The sequence below is a fragment of the Myotis nattereri genome (genome assembly GCF_964212035.1).
Source record: "Myotis nattereri genome assembly, chromosome: 2".
NCBI lineage: Eukaryota > Metazoa > Chordata > Mammalia > Chiroptera > Vespertilionidae > Myotis > Myotis nattereri.
The window spans coordinates 6,750,152-6,765,478 of NC_138076.1; the positions used below are offsets into that span (position 1 = coordinate 6,750,152).

At 46.3% G+C, this 15,327-nt stretch overlaps 1 protein-coding gene across 1 annotated transcript in view; it reads left to right on the plus strand.

The window, feature by feature from the left end:
• Nucleotides 1–15,327, plus strand: part of TENM3 (teneurin transmembrane protein 3) — a 571,505-nt gene that overhangs the window by 176,183 nt on the left and 379,995 nt on the right. The window contains exon 3 of the mRNA XM_081084077.1: nt 3,757–4,035. Coding sequence (XP_080940203.1) covers nt 3,757–4,035 — 279 coding nt within the window. The remainder of the gene's footprint in view (nt 1–3,756; nt 4,036–15,327) is intronic.

The window sequence follows — 15,327 nt, forward strand, 5'->3', positions numbered from 1 at the left end:
TCTTCCCTCTGCTGGTTAACACTGCCTGCTTGTGCTTTCCAGCTGTCTGGCCCATCTTGCTAAACACTGCTGCATTGTGGGAAATAACCTGATAGAAAAATTTATCTATCTATATAAAAGTCTAAGCGACTGACCTACCGTTCAACCATTCAACCGTTCGACCGTTCAGCTGGTAGCTATGATGTGCACTGACCACCAGGGGGGCAGACGCTCAATGCACAGGCATGGAAACATGGAACATACTGATGAATCTCAGAGGGAAGCGGGGAGGGGAGAGGGTGGGAAAAGATTAACCAAAGGTCTTATATGAATATTAGAGGCCTGGTGCACAGATTCATGCACCAGTGGGATCCCTAGCCTTGCCTGCAAGGAACAGGCCAAAACCAGCAGTCCAACATCCCCCGAGGGGTCCTGGATTGCAAGAAGGTGCATGCCAGGCCGAGGGACCCCATAGTGCACAAATCCATGCACCGGGCCTCTAGTCCTATGTAATAAAAGGGTAATATGCAAATTGACTGGTCTCTCTGATGTGCACTGACCACCAGGGGGCAGACACTCAATGCAGGAGCTGCCCCCTGGTGGTCAACATGCTCCCACAGGGGAGCTCCACTTAGTCACAAGCCAGTCTGACTCTGTGAGAGCAGCAGCTGTGACCGGAGCCTCTCCTGCTTCCTCTGCAGCGCTAAGGATGTGCGACTGCAGCTTAGTCCCACTCCCCGCAGGAAGTGGGCCTAAGCCAGCAGGTGGACATCCCCCGAGGGGTCCTAGACTGTGAGAGGGATGTCTGACTGCCAGCTTAGGCTCAGGGAGCAGGCCTAGGCCAGCAGGTGGACATCCCCCAAGGGGTCCCGGACTGGAAGAGGGTTCAGGCCAGGCTGAGGGATCCCTCTGAGTGCAGGAATCCATGCACTGGGCCTCTAGTTCTAGTATAATAGGTGTTTGTATCAAAACAAGGAATCCTACAAGCAAGCATCTGTCACCCAAAAGGACGAATGACAACAGCAGAATCTGAAGCACTGAGGCAGGCCTAGGGAAGAGAGATGTCCTGAATGTGGGGGTGGGGTGGCTATTCTGAAGTGATTTGACAATGATCCTCTGTCCACCCTCGAATTGTACATTTCTCTATGATCATTACTGTCATTTACCCAGGGGTTTATTTTTAACCTATGTCTTGTTTAGCCTTTCCTTAATGCTGTCACATTTACATAAAGCATCGCTTAAACCAAGTCATAACAGCCCGGAAAGATGAAAAAGTGGGTGATACAGTGACTGGAACACAGCTAGTAACTGGCTTTAACTTAGGTTCATTGGAGGTCAAGTTCAGTCTTCCTTCCTAGTGGAAACAAAAGCAAACTTGAATTCAGCAAGGGAACCCAACAGCTTGCCTGCTAGCTTGCATTTCAGAAGCAGCCCTTAGGAGTCTTGGGTCATTGAGACATTGATTTCCCAGGCTCGGGTTTTTAAGGAGTTTGGGATGCACCACATAGCAATGCATAGGGATCATCGGTTAGATATTCATTTGCAAAGTGAATTGTGTTTACTTACCCAGATAACCAATAGCAAAGACTGCAGTTTTCTGCTTTTCTTCACCTCATAGATTTTTGCATCAAGATGGCAACAGTGTGAAAAGTCAATAACGTGGGAACGTTTCAAGTTACATTTCAGAGACTCCAAAGGGAGTTTTTATTGTCTTTTAACTTCTCTTATTTTTATTCTGCAATGTGGGCACCTCCCCAAATACAGGAAAGATGCCACGGATCCTATCATTCATTCTCACCCTTTAGACATGAGAGTGTGTGCTTATTTTGAAACATCAGCATGTCGGATGGTAATAGTTAACTGTTTTAGCCCCTTCCTTCCCCTCTCCCCACTTTACATGTGATACATAAGTAAGAATAGGGAAGCTCTTCCCCAGCCTTTCCATTAACTGTCCATGACCTTGACCTTTGCTGGATGTAGATTCATAAGTACAATCCACACTAACTCTTAGATATACCCACAGCCGGGTCTGGCCTCTGGAAGCTTGGCCACTGGCTCGCGGACAGCAGGCTATTTCCCTGTTTTCCTCCCCATTTTTTTTCTTTTTTGCTACCTCCTTTTTGTGCATACTTTTTGGTTCAGATACTTAGTCACATCTCTCTGATAAGCACAGTTTGATTGGTAGCTAATTGTAGCAGCAGATTTTCATTATTGATGAGTGTCATTGTCAGAATCCATTTGGAAGTCTGGCCGAGATGTAGCCGATTCCAGCTTCTGATATGACCGCAGAGTCAAGCGATTAACCACACGGTTCAAATGTGCAGAGGCCTGGAGGGCGCTCATGTCTTTACCACCAAATAGTTACTGTATTGCATATCGGGTTTGGTTCATGATCTAGAAGATTCTACATATTATTTTATCACAAATACTACATAATACCTTAATATACAGTGGTGGGCAAAAAAGTAGGTTTATGTTTGTGAGTATGCAAAGTTTACAAAGTTTATTCTTGTATTATTATTTATTAATTGTTGTATTATTTGTTGGTACTACAACTGCAAACCTACTCTTGCAACCCCTGTATAATCTATGTTATTTCTCACACCGGCCAATTAACTATAAGAAATAGCAGTAGGAAGATGAAATCTATGAGTATTATAAATGCTCACTATTCTTAAACGGCTTGTATTATGTTGCAGCATTTAAATCAGTCTTTATATACTATTTTCTTTCCATGTATTGTGATTCTGGGTGGCACCTAAGTCTCAGGCTGTCCCATGCCAGCAACGGACATGGACGAGCCACCTGTACCTACATCCTGCAAGCAAACACTTCTCTGTCTTCTCATCCATAGTATCATAAACGTGCGAAATTTCAAAAATAAATTTAGAACTGGAAACGTCATTAATAACAGCGGTCATTTGAAAGTGTCACCTAATTTAAACACTTTTGCTTTAACTTATTGCAGTGTCAGGAGTTTTAATATGCTCCATTTATTAGTAAAGGCCTGCAGGGTTCACGGCCATTTATTCTGCAGGGGACTTGATTTTATCATTAATTTTTAAGGACGTAATGCTCCCGGTACATGTTCAGAGTGCACTTTATTTGCAAGAACTGGTTTATTCTAATCAATACAGATGTCCAGGTGTTGATTAAAGCAAAACATTTAGAAAGTCAGATGTGGGCAAATCTTCAAGACATTATACTTTGAAATTGAGTATATGTACACCCATGATATATGCTAGTATTGGCGGTGAACTTAGGGTGAGAAGGAACACTAAAGACTGGCCAAGCCCCCTTTTCCACTTATTCTTGAGGGCAATCTTTTCTCTTCCAAAGAGGTAACACCTGGGTGGGAAAATCCTATCATTTGAGACTAGCACCCGGACAGACAATAATTCTGACAATTTCTGTTGCTTTGTAAGTCTGCGGAGCTAAATTCCATCCCCGAGAGCAAGCCCTTCGTCTGGGCCAGGTGTTCCTGGTCTCGGGCTCCCTACCCCACCTGTCTGGGGTGCTTATGGGTTAAAAGGTTGACAAAGGAGCTCTAGGTGGGATGTGTGGAGAGTCAACGGGGAGGCCCAGCCCCGACCCCCCATAATCGCACCCCCTGACCCTGTGCCATGCAGCGTTCATGTAAACACCGGGTGCCTCTAGCCGAAAAGCCTGGGTGCTTGAGTGTGTATTGTTTGGAGAGTTTCTTTAAAGAAAACAAAAGCACTGAAACTACAGCTGAACCTATACTCACTGGCTGTTGTCTCTTTTTCCCCTAATCAGGACAGAATTTTACCCTAAGGCAGTTAGGCGTGTGTGAACCAGCAACTCGAAGAGGACTGGCCTTTTGTGCGGAAATGGGGCTGCCCCACAGAGGTTACTCTCTCAGTGCAGGGTCCGACGCCGACACCGAGAACGAAGCCGTGATGTCCCCGGAGCACGCCATGCGGCTGTGGGGCCGGGGCGTCAAGTCCGGCCGCAGCTCCTGCCTGTCCAGCCGGTCCAACTCGGCCCTCACCCTCACCGACACGGAGCACGAGAACAAGTCGGACAGCGAGAGCGGTGAGTCCACTCTTGGCTTGGTGATGTCGGCGTTCGGGGCTTCGGTGTTGTTGGACGGCGGCGGCTTGTTCTTCTTCCTCTCTTCTTCCCTCCTGTCCTGCCTTCTCTTTCTTCCTTCTGCCTTTCTTTTTGTTTTTAAGGCAGTAGAACTTGAGAAATGACCTTGAAGAATGCTTTTTTTCCCCCCTGGAAAAAAAGATCAATATTCGAAATGAGATTGTTCAATTACGCAAGGGGTCTATGATGTGTTCGTTCACTATTGTTTTTGAAAAACAGTTTAATCGTGTACAGAAGGAAAAAAAAGAAAGATTAGCTTTGACTTATCTTGGGCCATGTCACCTATTCTCCTCTGTAGGGCCTCAAAAGCCAGAGGCGATAAAGTTTACCCCCGAGCCAGCTGGCAATCAAACATGTCTTTGTAGATGCCTCTTGAAGACATCTCAAAGAAGTTGCAGAATCTTAGGATGGATGAGTGAGCACACAGAATAGTTTATTACCCGGGCTCCAGTGTCTGAAGAACAAATTTGATCGTGCTTCAAATTTACTCGTTGATGAGAGCAATTGAAATCTGGGGGAAGACGGGGAGCGTGGCCTTTGATGTGCTTTGGGGGCTGGATTACGATGCAATTAAATCCACGCACAAAATTGGATTTCAGGCTCTCCCGACAGCAGCTGTGCGTGTGGGAAGGAAAATGCCTTTGGAAAGGACGGGGACTTTTTTTCTGACCGCCCAATGCAGGAGAGTAGAACGGTTGACGTATGTGCGATAACAGGTTTTAAGGAAAACTTCATTTCAGTCGGTGCCGCTTCTAGGAAGAGCCGCGTCTCTCCTTCCGCACGTCACGTCGGCAGAGTCCTTGCCGGTTCGGTCCGGCTGTGAATGCTCCGTGTGTATCGTGCATCAGAAAGCAGAGAGAAAATCACAGTGAAGGACTAGGGTGCCATTTGAAAAGAAGGACCGCTGTTTTGCCATTGATCTTTCATTTTTGTGATTTGCTGAGCGAACTTGGCAGCTTTGCTTCGTGATAGGAAAGCAGGCGTGTGGTCGTTTCCGCTTCAGCTCAGGGACAGTGCGAGGTGGTGCCCTCCTCGGCCTCAGCATCTTCTTTCCGGTCATGGAACTGCAGTGTCGTGTCAACCGGCTTCAGCGGTGTCTTAGGTGGATCCCTTAGCGCATGAGACCAAAGTCAAGATCAGTTAACCATGCGCACTCACCCCACTCATGTTGGAACTGTCAGCTTTGGGTGGAGACTGGCTTTATTCCAACCCCAGAGAGAACACAGGGCCGGCGCTTGCCGACAGCCTCCATTTCCCCGGCCAATCCATTCACCTCGGGAAAACCAGGTTTCTATCCATGTTCACTGTGGACTCAGAAGTCACTCGCCAAAAATACATGCGAGTTGGCATAACCTGTGCTTCCTGTCCGCCTGCGGCTGCCCAGCACAGTCCCTGAGCGATCGCAGGTACAATGCTTGGATTCAAATGTGGCTCTTGGCTTTCGATCTCCGTAAAATGCACGATAGCATGTATGATGGTTGTGGGAAGAGCAGGACGCGGGAGGCTGACGCACGCGGGGCTGGCTGTCCGCATCACAGGCGCCGGCCTCCGCGTCCGTCCGTCGGGTATTCTTCCACGTTGGGTCAGCTTGCCTTCCCTACCCGCAGCCTCCGGAGCGTCACTTTCTCTCTCCCCATAAGTGTACCTGTTATGGTATCTGCGCTGGTAACATAGAAATTAATGTTATTGCTTTTAAAAATGATGTATCTGCAAAAACCATCTTGCAGTGAATTCCCAAACACATGCCATATTTTTTCTTTGCAGAAAATATATAAAACTGCAAACTGTGCAAACTTCAGTTACCAGTGTGTGTACCCAGATGGCTGAGAAGTGAGGGGAGCCTTGGGAGCGCCCTTCACCCTGGCCCTCCCCGGCCGGATGATTATTACCCAGAGGAGGCCCTCCTTCCCAGGACTCGCAGGCCATGCTCTGGGAGCGCAGCGCAGGCAGGAGGAGCTGTGCCCTCGCAGGGCTCCAGGTTGCTAGGAGGCAGGAGAGGCGGAGGAGGGTGCCATGGGCCTCTCGCTGAAATGCAGAGCCTTTGGCAGCTTTTGCGGAGAGTAAACAGGTCGCTAAGGGAAGAGGATCAAGTGTCAGGAACGATGTGTGTTGAGCTGGGCAGTGATGACTTGCGCCTGTGTGCGCTCTTTTCCCGAAGTCTGGCGGTGGTTGTTTGTTAAACAGTTTGATGGTCTAAGAACTCCTAACAACAGAGGTCAGCTTAGGGAAGAAAACAAAAGAGGAAATGCAGCAGATAGAACCACTGCTTCGCCGGCTGCGGTGCCACAGATTTCAGATGTGTGTCCCCTGGAACGTTCAGATTAATTTATTTGTCCTGAGTTCCCAGTGACTAGTCGGGAGGAACAAGATTCCATTTAAAGTAATTAATTACATTAAGATCTGGGGAAGCATCCTTTTCTGAGGTGTTTAGTGGAGCTTGGAATTTTGAATTATGGAATTAAACAAGAGAATTTAGGATTTTTTTCCCTCATATTAAAAAAAAACAAAACACGACTTTTTTATTTTTCTTCTCAGGCTGGCTTCTGGTAAAGGCTAAAAGTTGCAATCATACTCACGGTCTTCTCACAGCTTTATAAAACAACTAGAGGCCCGGTGCACGAATCGTGCATGGGTAGGGTCCCTAGGCCTGGCTGGCAATCAGGGCTGATGGGGGCCTTCCGGCTGTCGACCGGGGCCTTCCATAGTTCCATGCCTCCCCCAGCTGGTCAGTGCACATCATAGCAAGCGATTGAACTCCGGTCTCCCGGTCAAACTCCCGAGGGGACACTTTGCATATTAGCCTTTTATATATATAGATATCCTCAGCATTATTTCACACAGTGTTTAAGCATCACTGCTCCTCTCGTCAAATATTTCCAACCTAAAATTACTATATACAATTCAGTTCTATCCTCCTCGGGTATGTCCATTGGTCCAGCTTTGAAAAACGATTCATTTTCCAGTTCCATTTGCCTTTGGCTTCCAGTTGCTGTCATCGTTACATTGTTATCCAGTCTGCACGAGCTTGCGTCACTAAAGTTGAAAGGGGAAGGCCTTGTGCAGGCCACCCTACCAAAAGGAGAGGAATTTGGGAACCAGACACGAACTTGTTTTCATTCTGTTGAGCCTGGGAGTTGCTAGACTGTGTTCATCATTTGAAATAACTGTGAATAAGGCTATTTTCCCCAGGAAAAAAAAAATGTTATTCAACATTTGTAAAATTATGCAAGCCGAGTGCCGGATGTTCTGGTTATAACTTCAAAGAAGAGTTTAGCGACTAACAGGGATTAAATTTCACTTATTTATTGATAAGGAGGCCACCAGTTCAAGTGAAGACGGCACTGGGACTGCTGGGAGGCTAATGAAATTTTGATGGTCTGCGCATCCCCCGAGAGTGGAAGAACATTCAGACTGTGTCACACGTCTCCGTGTTAGCAGAGATTCGAAAACAAGTGATAAAATGTAGAATTTCACAAAACTAACTCTTCCCCAACCATGGGGGTTTGAAATTAGAAAGCATGTTGAGGAGGCAATATTTTTCCAGTGTATTGAGTTTTATATGGAATTCCAAGTGTTAATTTTGTTCTAAATTAAGGATATGAAGCCTGTCCTTTCTTGACACAGACTGATGGCCGTGGGTGTCTTTGTCCTGAGACACTGCCAGGCGCCAGGGCCAACACGGGAGGGCCCGTGGTTGGTGACCGCCCGATGGCAGCGGTCCTAGCAAGCTGCTGTGAGGTTACGGCATAGCTGAGGGCAGGCCCTACTCCAGGGTAGACCAGCAGGCTGCTCTGGGTTGGTGCAGGCGTCTTACCTCCTCGGATGTATTGCTGCAACACCCCTGACTGATGTGCAACTGTTCAGCTTTGCAGATAGCCTGGCCTCAGTTCCCACTATCTCCATAGATGCCGGGAACGAAGAACTTTTTTCTAGAACGTCCGCCTTTAAGCTTTAGAAATGTCAGCTTGGGCGTCTTTTCCCAGAAGAACCCCAGCATATATTGGCGTCTTCTGTCACCTCCCAGTGTGGCGTCACGAAGGTGCCTGGGTTGGGATCCCGCCAGTTGGGGTTAAATGTTTTCTTTAACTCCTGGCTCTTTGTTTCTGAATCACCCCACGGTCAAGTTCCCAAAGTCCCATCTCTGCCTGGTTGTACCTTGAGTTCTAGAGATGCGTGCCCCCCACTGCAGGTCTTCCTCCTCCTCCTCCTCCAACTCCTCCTCCTCCTCCTCCTCCTCTTCCTCCTCCCTGTCGCCAGCCTCCTCCCCGCCCTGGGGAAGCGATGACCTTGAGGTCAGGCAGACCCAGAGGAGGATTGGCACTCCTCTGGTACCTCATGGTGATGAGGAGGATTGGCACTCCTCTGGTACCTCATGGTGATTCGGGACCTCGAGAGCCTCCACTGGGGGCCAGTGTTGAGAATGTCACCTTGTAGTGGGCAGACCACCTGGGTTGGACTTGGTTTCTCGCCTCCCGCTGTGTGACCTTGGGCAAGTTACTTAACCTCCCTGTGCTACGGTTTCCATAGGGCTAAAATAGAGACCGTGGTAAACAGTATATAGTCCTTACTGCTTGTTGTGAGGACTCATTGAGTTTAGGTACTTAACATGCTCAGAGCAGAGCCTGACGTCGGATGAATTCCAGATTAAGTGTGTGGTCCCAGTATTTATAAAAGCTGGAAAATTACTGTTATGTTTTAAAATATATTTTTATCGATTTCAGAGAGGAAAAGAGAGGGAGAGAGAAAGAGAATCATTGATGAGTGAGAATCATTGATCGGCTACCTCCTGCATGCCCCACACTGGGGATGGAGCCCGAAACCCCGGGCATGTGCCCTGACCAAGAATCAAACTATGATGTCCTGGTTCATAGGTCGATGCTCAACCACTGAGCCACACCGGCCAGGCTGGGAAATTATATCTCCATCATAAATGGTGATGAAGTTTAAGTTAGATAAAGAATGTCAGGTACCTACACAGTTCTGGCCCACAGGAAATGCCCCCCACTTCTCCCATCCTCCCCCTCTGTCCGCATTTGGGAAGCTGAGGGGGAGCCCCGGTCTCCTCCAGGGCGGCACTGGTGAACTGCAGAGCAGGGAATTTCTGTCACCATTTATTGATTCTTTTCTTTTTCTCCAAAACCCCACATCCTTTTGAGTTGACTATAATGAAGTGGCTGTACATTGAGTGGTGATGATAATAAGTGTGATGGCGGCAGACTTCAAAGGCCTTAGCTTCTCCTCCCCTCCTGGCCAGCGGGCATTTCAAAGGCGTGTTTCCCTGGAAGGCATGGCGCTTAGCCAGCCCTCAATTCAAAGGCAATTTCACTGATGCTCAGCAGTTCGCACCATCAGAGAAATCATTCCTCAAGACTCCTTCTCACCTGGGCTCTTAGCAGCACACCTACCACAGGACCCCACTCATGCCCGCTAACCAGGCTGGTACTGAAGCATTAAGGGCTCATTTGCCTAACAGAGGGTCTAACATTGAAGGGCAGTGTTTTTAGATGCAGTAGATACTTGCTTTGCCAACTAAAGCACTTTGAGGAGGTGACATGTCTTTTCAAAGGTGTTTTAATAAGTTGACTTTGTGTGTGGATAGATAAAGTCTAAACATTGAGTTATTGTACTTTATTTTATTTTTGTTTTTTATTAATTCTCACCCGAGGATATTTTTCCATTGGTTTTTAGAGAGAATGGAAGGGAGGGGGAGAGACAGAAAGACAGAGAGATATGAGAGAGACACATGGGTTGATTGCCTCCTGCACATGCCCCAACCAGGGCCAGGGATCAAACCTGCAACCAAGGTATGTGCCCTTGACCGGGAATCGAACCCAGGACCCTCAGTCCACAGGCCGATACTCTATCCACTGAACCAAACTGGCTAGGGCAAGCTATTGTACTTTAGAAGGAAAAGGGATGCCCCTTCAGCCCACTGGGTGAACTATTGTGGTGATAGCCTTTCTTCAGTCTCTCAACCGAGACCTCTAGTGATTTTGCCATTGAAATGACCGTGTCAGGCCAAACTTGTTCTCAGAAAGGGTGGGCAGTGTAATGTTTCCTCTTTCCGAGCAGCTGTGTACAGTGAGAGAGAGGAAATGGACGGCCTTGTGGCTAGTCTGTTACCACGTAAAGTCTAGCCTCGTTTGCGAGAAAACGCTAGTGGCATCGAGGTGCCCTGTGATGTCACGTACCCGTGATCCTTCCCACAGGGACACCCGTCATTTCTCTCCTGGCTCTGCTCACAGGGGGGTAATGTTTGAGTTTCCTGAGGGTAATGTAAAGAGAGTATATTACTTTGCCTAACTAGCCTAATTCCATTCCCTCAAACCTCCTCCAAGAACCTTTCAGCCCACTTAGGAAATTGATTGTGAGAATTAAGGTGGAATTCCTTTGCTGCGAGAAATAAATGGTGTTTCGGTGTTATTCTAATTTTATGAGATTCCATTACACATACTAAACTATAACTTGAATATAAATTCCGTTATGGGCCCTCTTCTGGCATGTAATGGTCAATTCTGGCATGTTCAACGGCTGTAAATTATATTTTATGTTTTAGGTGCTCTGGGATGTCAAAAATCGCAAAAGTAATATGTTGCGTGGTTATTAAATCAAGCTTCGAATTAAAGTGCTGCTTTGCAAAAATATAGCCCAATAGTTTCTAATATATTTAAAAAATGGCGGTGCCTGGATAAGGATACATTTATAGTTTAAATAGCAACTTGTCACTCTTTTAGCAAAAACTTTCTTATTTCGTTTAAGGATGAAATATATTCATTTCTTGGACCTGTTACAAGTCGCTTGAGCACAGCAAGTTATGATTTAAATGAACTTTTTCGGTTTAATATGAGGGAACTAGAATGTAGAGAACTGTAGTCTACTACCATTGTTGCTATCACTGACATACTTCCATGCTTTAATACCTTCCGTTCTAAGTGGATTTTCAGAACCTCGTGGCCTTTGGCGGCTCTTCCCAAGAGTATTGCCATTCCTACAAAACCCCACGTGTGTTCTCAGTACTTCTGCCCAAAGAATATGGAGCATATGCCAGCTCTGTTTAAATCCTCAATATCCTTTCATTGTAGGTCTGAATCCAAAGTCAAGCGTCCTATGCACATATGAGAACTGGTGATGGTCGCTACTTTGATTTTTGAACGTGTTTTGATACCCTTCAAAACCACAGTGGTAGCAGTACATTGTTTCAGTGAGTGAACTGAGCGGCAGCGAATGCTGAATCAGGTTTACTGATGTGATTATCACTGGCACAGAAAAGAAAGAAGTGTGAGAGCTGTACCTCAATAGCTACCTTCACAAGTCATAGTAATTCTGCTATTAACATTGCATACATATACAATAATTACCAGCTTAAAAATTAGCCGGCTATTTCTGGCCAAACATTTCATTAACTCACCCACCCCGAATGCCTTAGCGGGCCCAGACCAAGTGATTCCTTGGGCCTTATCCAACCCCCGGGCCGGACATTCCCCACCCCATGGAAATCTTATACATGCTTACTGAGCAGTGTGAATAATGATCTCTTTGTACTGGGATTTTGCTGCATTTATCAGTTGACCTGAGGTAGTGTTTTGTAATGAATAGACTGTACATGAACTACCTGTAAGAGCCTTTTAAGTGCCTATTAAAATGGATACAGATGCACATAAACTTGAGAAAAGGTCAATTAAAAATGTCTTGCGAATATTACCTTGGCTTTAAATTTCATTTCAAGTTACACGGAAGCTGAAACTGAACAAAGATGAGGGGAGACTTGTTGAGTTGATTTTTTTTTAATTGTACACTTTGTTTTGTTTTGTTTTTTATTGTCTAACATTTTACATATGTCTCCTTTTCCCCCGGTTTACCGCGCCTCCTGCCCCCCTCCACCGCAGCCATTCCCACCCTGGGCAAGCCCCCACTACCCCATTGTCTGTGCCCATTGGTTATGCTAATATGCATGCATACAAGTCCTTTGGTTGATCTCTACCCCTCCCCCCCCCCACCTTCCTTGCCATTTGTCTCTGGATCTATTTTTATTCATCAAATTATGTTGATCATTACATCCCACATATGAGTGAGATTGTGTGGTATTTATCTTGCTCTGACTGGCTTATTTACCTTAGCATAATGCTCTCCAGTTCTATCCATGCTCTTGCAAATGGTAAAAGTTCCCTCTTTTTTACAGCAGCGTAGTATTCCATTGTGTAGATGTACCACAGTTTTTTAATCCATTCATCTGCTGATGGGTGCTTAGGCTGTTTCCAAATCTTAGCTATGGTGAATTGTGCTGCTATGAACATAGGGGAGCATATGTCCTTTCTGATTGGTGTTTCTGGTTTCCTGTGATTTCTTTTTTAGTAGATCAACTACATCTTCATTCCATGACTAATGCATGCTGGGTATTGTCCCAGGTGTTGGTGAAACAGTGAGTCAGACAGTCCCTGGCTTCCAGAAATCCATAGGCTGGTTGGGCAGACCGGGAAGTAGACGTGGTAACTGCATATTAGTGTGGTACATGGGGTTACATTATGCAAAGTCAGTGTCGGCACAGAGCACGCTGTTGCCAACAGAGAGGAGAGAAGGTTGCCGGAAGGAGGAGGTGGTGGCATTGGCACTCAGGCATAAAGGGTGTGTAGCAACTCAAGATGTAGACAAAGCAGCGAAGGAGAAAATGTGAAATCCTCGAGGACTATTCCCAGAGCCCTGAGCTGGGTGCCCGGGACAGGGTGTGCGGATGAGGGATGCGCGCGGAGGCGGCACAAGTGGCCGAGACCACATTACAAAGGGCCTTCAGGGCCAGCTGAGGAATTCTCCTCTAGGTCGGGGGTCGGGAACCTTTTTTCTGCCAAGAGCCATTTGGTTTTTGTAACGTCATTCGCAGGTCATACAAAATGACCACCTTAGCCCTACCCGGTATGGCTCAGTGGATAGAGCATTAGCCTGCAGACTGAAGGGTCCCAGGTTCAATTCCGGTCAAGGACTGGTGCCTCGGTTGCAGGCTCGACCCGCATCCAATCAATGTGTCTCTCTCACATCAATGCTTCTCTCTCTATTTCTCTCCCTCTCCATTCCACTCTCTAAAAAAAACAGTGGAAAAATATCCTCATGTGAAGACTAACAACAACAAAAAAGAGATTCTCAGAACTACGTAAAATAAATAATACAATACCTTGTAAAAAATTATCAACTTAAAAATGAGCCTGCTCTATTTGGCCAAACATTTAATGAGCTCACCCCTAATGCCTTGGCAGGGCCAGATGGAATGATTTCTTGAGCCTTATGCAACCCTGGGCCAGACGCTCCCGCCCCTGCCCTAGGTCATGGGGAGGCTCTGGAGGATTTTCGTGCAGCGGAATCTTAGGGTCATGCTTACATTTTACAAAGTGCTCAGAGGCCCGTGGAGAGTGGAGGGCCTTTCCCACGGACCGAGCTCTAGGGGTATAGCTCTGTGCGCTCCTCAGCCGGTGCCTCAACCTGCAACCGAAGTTGGTGCCGAATGAAAATCAAATGGACTTCGAGGTTACCCTTGAAAGCAAACTCATCCATTAAATAATATCACAGTGATCAAATGAGAAAATAGAAAAGTTTGAATCAGGAATCTGGGGGGAAAAGAAGAGGGATTCAAATAGACAGAATGAAGATTTGACGATTCATTCATTGCATTGGGGTTAGGGAGGTAGAAGACATTTTAAAAGACCTTGAATATGCAAGACTGGGTAGTGATGGTATCCTCCAAGTTGGAGGTTAGAGTATATTTTTCATAGCAGAGTGAGTAATTCAGGCACGGACAGGTCGCATTTGAGGTGTTAGTGTGACAGCAAAGTTCAGAATCTATGAAGCAATTATATATGTATATGTCTATATACAGATATATACAGATATACATAATGTTATATTTGTTTAAAAATGTATGCTAGTCGGTTTACAGTTATTCATTTTGAAACTAATACAGTGTTTTTCAAATACATTTCTATTGACTTCAGAGAGGAAGGGAGAGGGAGAGAGAGAAACATCAATGATGAGAGAGAGAATCATTGATGGGCTGCCTCCTGCATGCCCCCTACTAGGAATTGAGCCCACAGCCAGGGCGTGTGCCCTGACAGGGAATCCAACTGTGACCACCTGGTTCATAGATGGATACTCCACCCCTGAGCCACACCAGCGGGACAAAAATAATACAGTAATCAATAGATGAAAACACAAGAATAAACTGTCTTACATACTCACAACTGTAAACCTACTGTTGCCCGCCCTGTACTGAGGGATGTGCATGACTGTAGTGAATGCCGTGGGGCAGGATCCAGCCTCTCAAAGCAAACAGAACGAGAAAAGGAGAGGAGCGAAGAGAAAATCCCGAGGTCATCACTATTTAGCACAGGGCCACCCACTGAGGAAACGAAGGCGCCTTCCATAGAGACAAAAAGAAAACCAAACCACGTCAGTTCACAGAAGACAGGAGCGACAGGCGTGATCAGCGCAGCCACGCCTTCCGAGAGCCTCGCAGGCCACGTGCCAGCAAGGTCCCTGTCACGTCCCTGTGGCTTGACTGCGAAGGAGGCATTGAGTTCTGGGGAGTGGACGCGGTCGTGGGGGTCAACGTGCAGAGGGGGAGAGATGGACACAAGCCTAGAAGGTGGAGCCAGCAAGTGTAGGTCCCTCTTCCCAAAGCTCAACTAAGGGCCGAGGGAGGTCGGAGCTCGGCGGGGGCCTCCAGGCGACCACAGGGCGGGGATGTGTTCCCATTGGAGGACGTTTCAGCATCTTTCTGAGGAAAGGCAAGGAGCAAGTACAGTCGTGAGAAGGTGAAAGCAAAGACGATTAAGGAGGAAATTAATAGAGTCTGGCTTCTGAGGGATCGGGAGCTGCACATTCCCAGAATATAAATTTATGTAGCTATGAATCCTTCAAAGCTTTTTATCTCTTAAGGTAGTTTTTATCTCGCAACTTTGTGTACATAACTAGTTTAGTGTGTGCCATAGAAAATGTGTACTTTAAAGAGATCCATGTCTATTTATACAGCTTAAAATCATAGAAGATATAAAGTCACGTGGTATAAATTGATGGTATTTGATGGAACTGAGGTTCTATGTCATCGTGTCATCAAAATATTTGGGGAAAGTACATTATTATTCAAAATTGATATTTTATTTTATTTTAAATAGTTCTATTAAACTAAAAAACAACAACATAGCACATATTGTCTAATGGAAAACAGGTAGTGTTCAACTCTGGAGCCTGAAC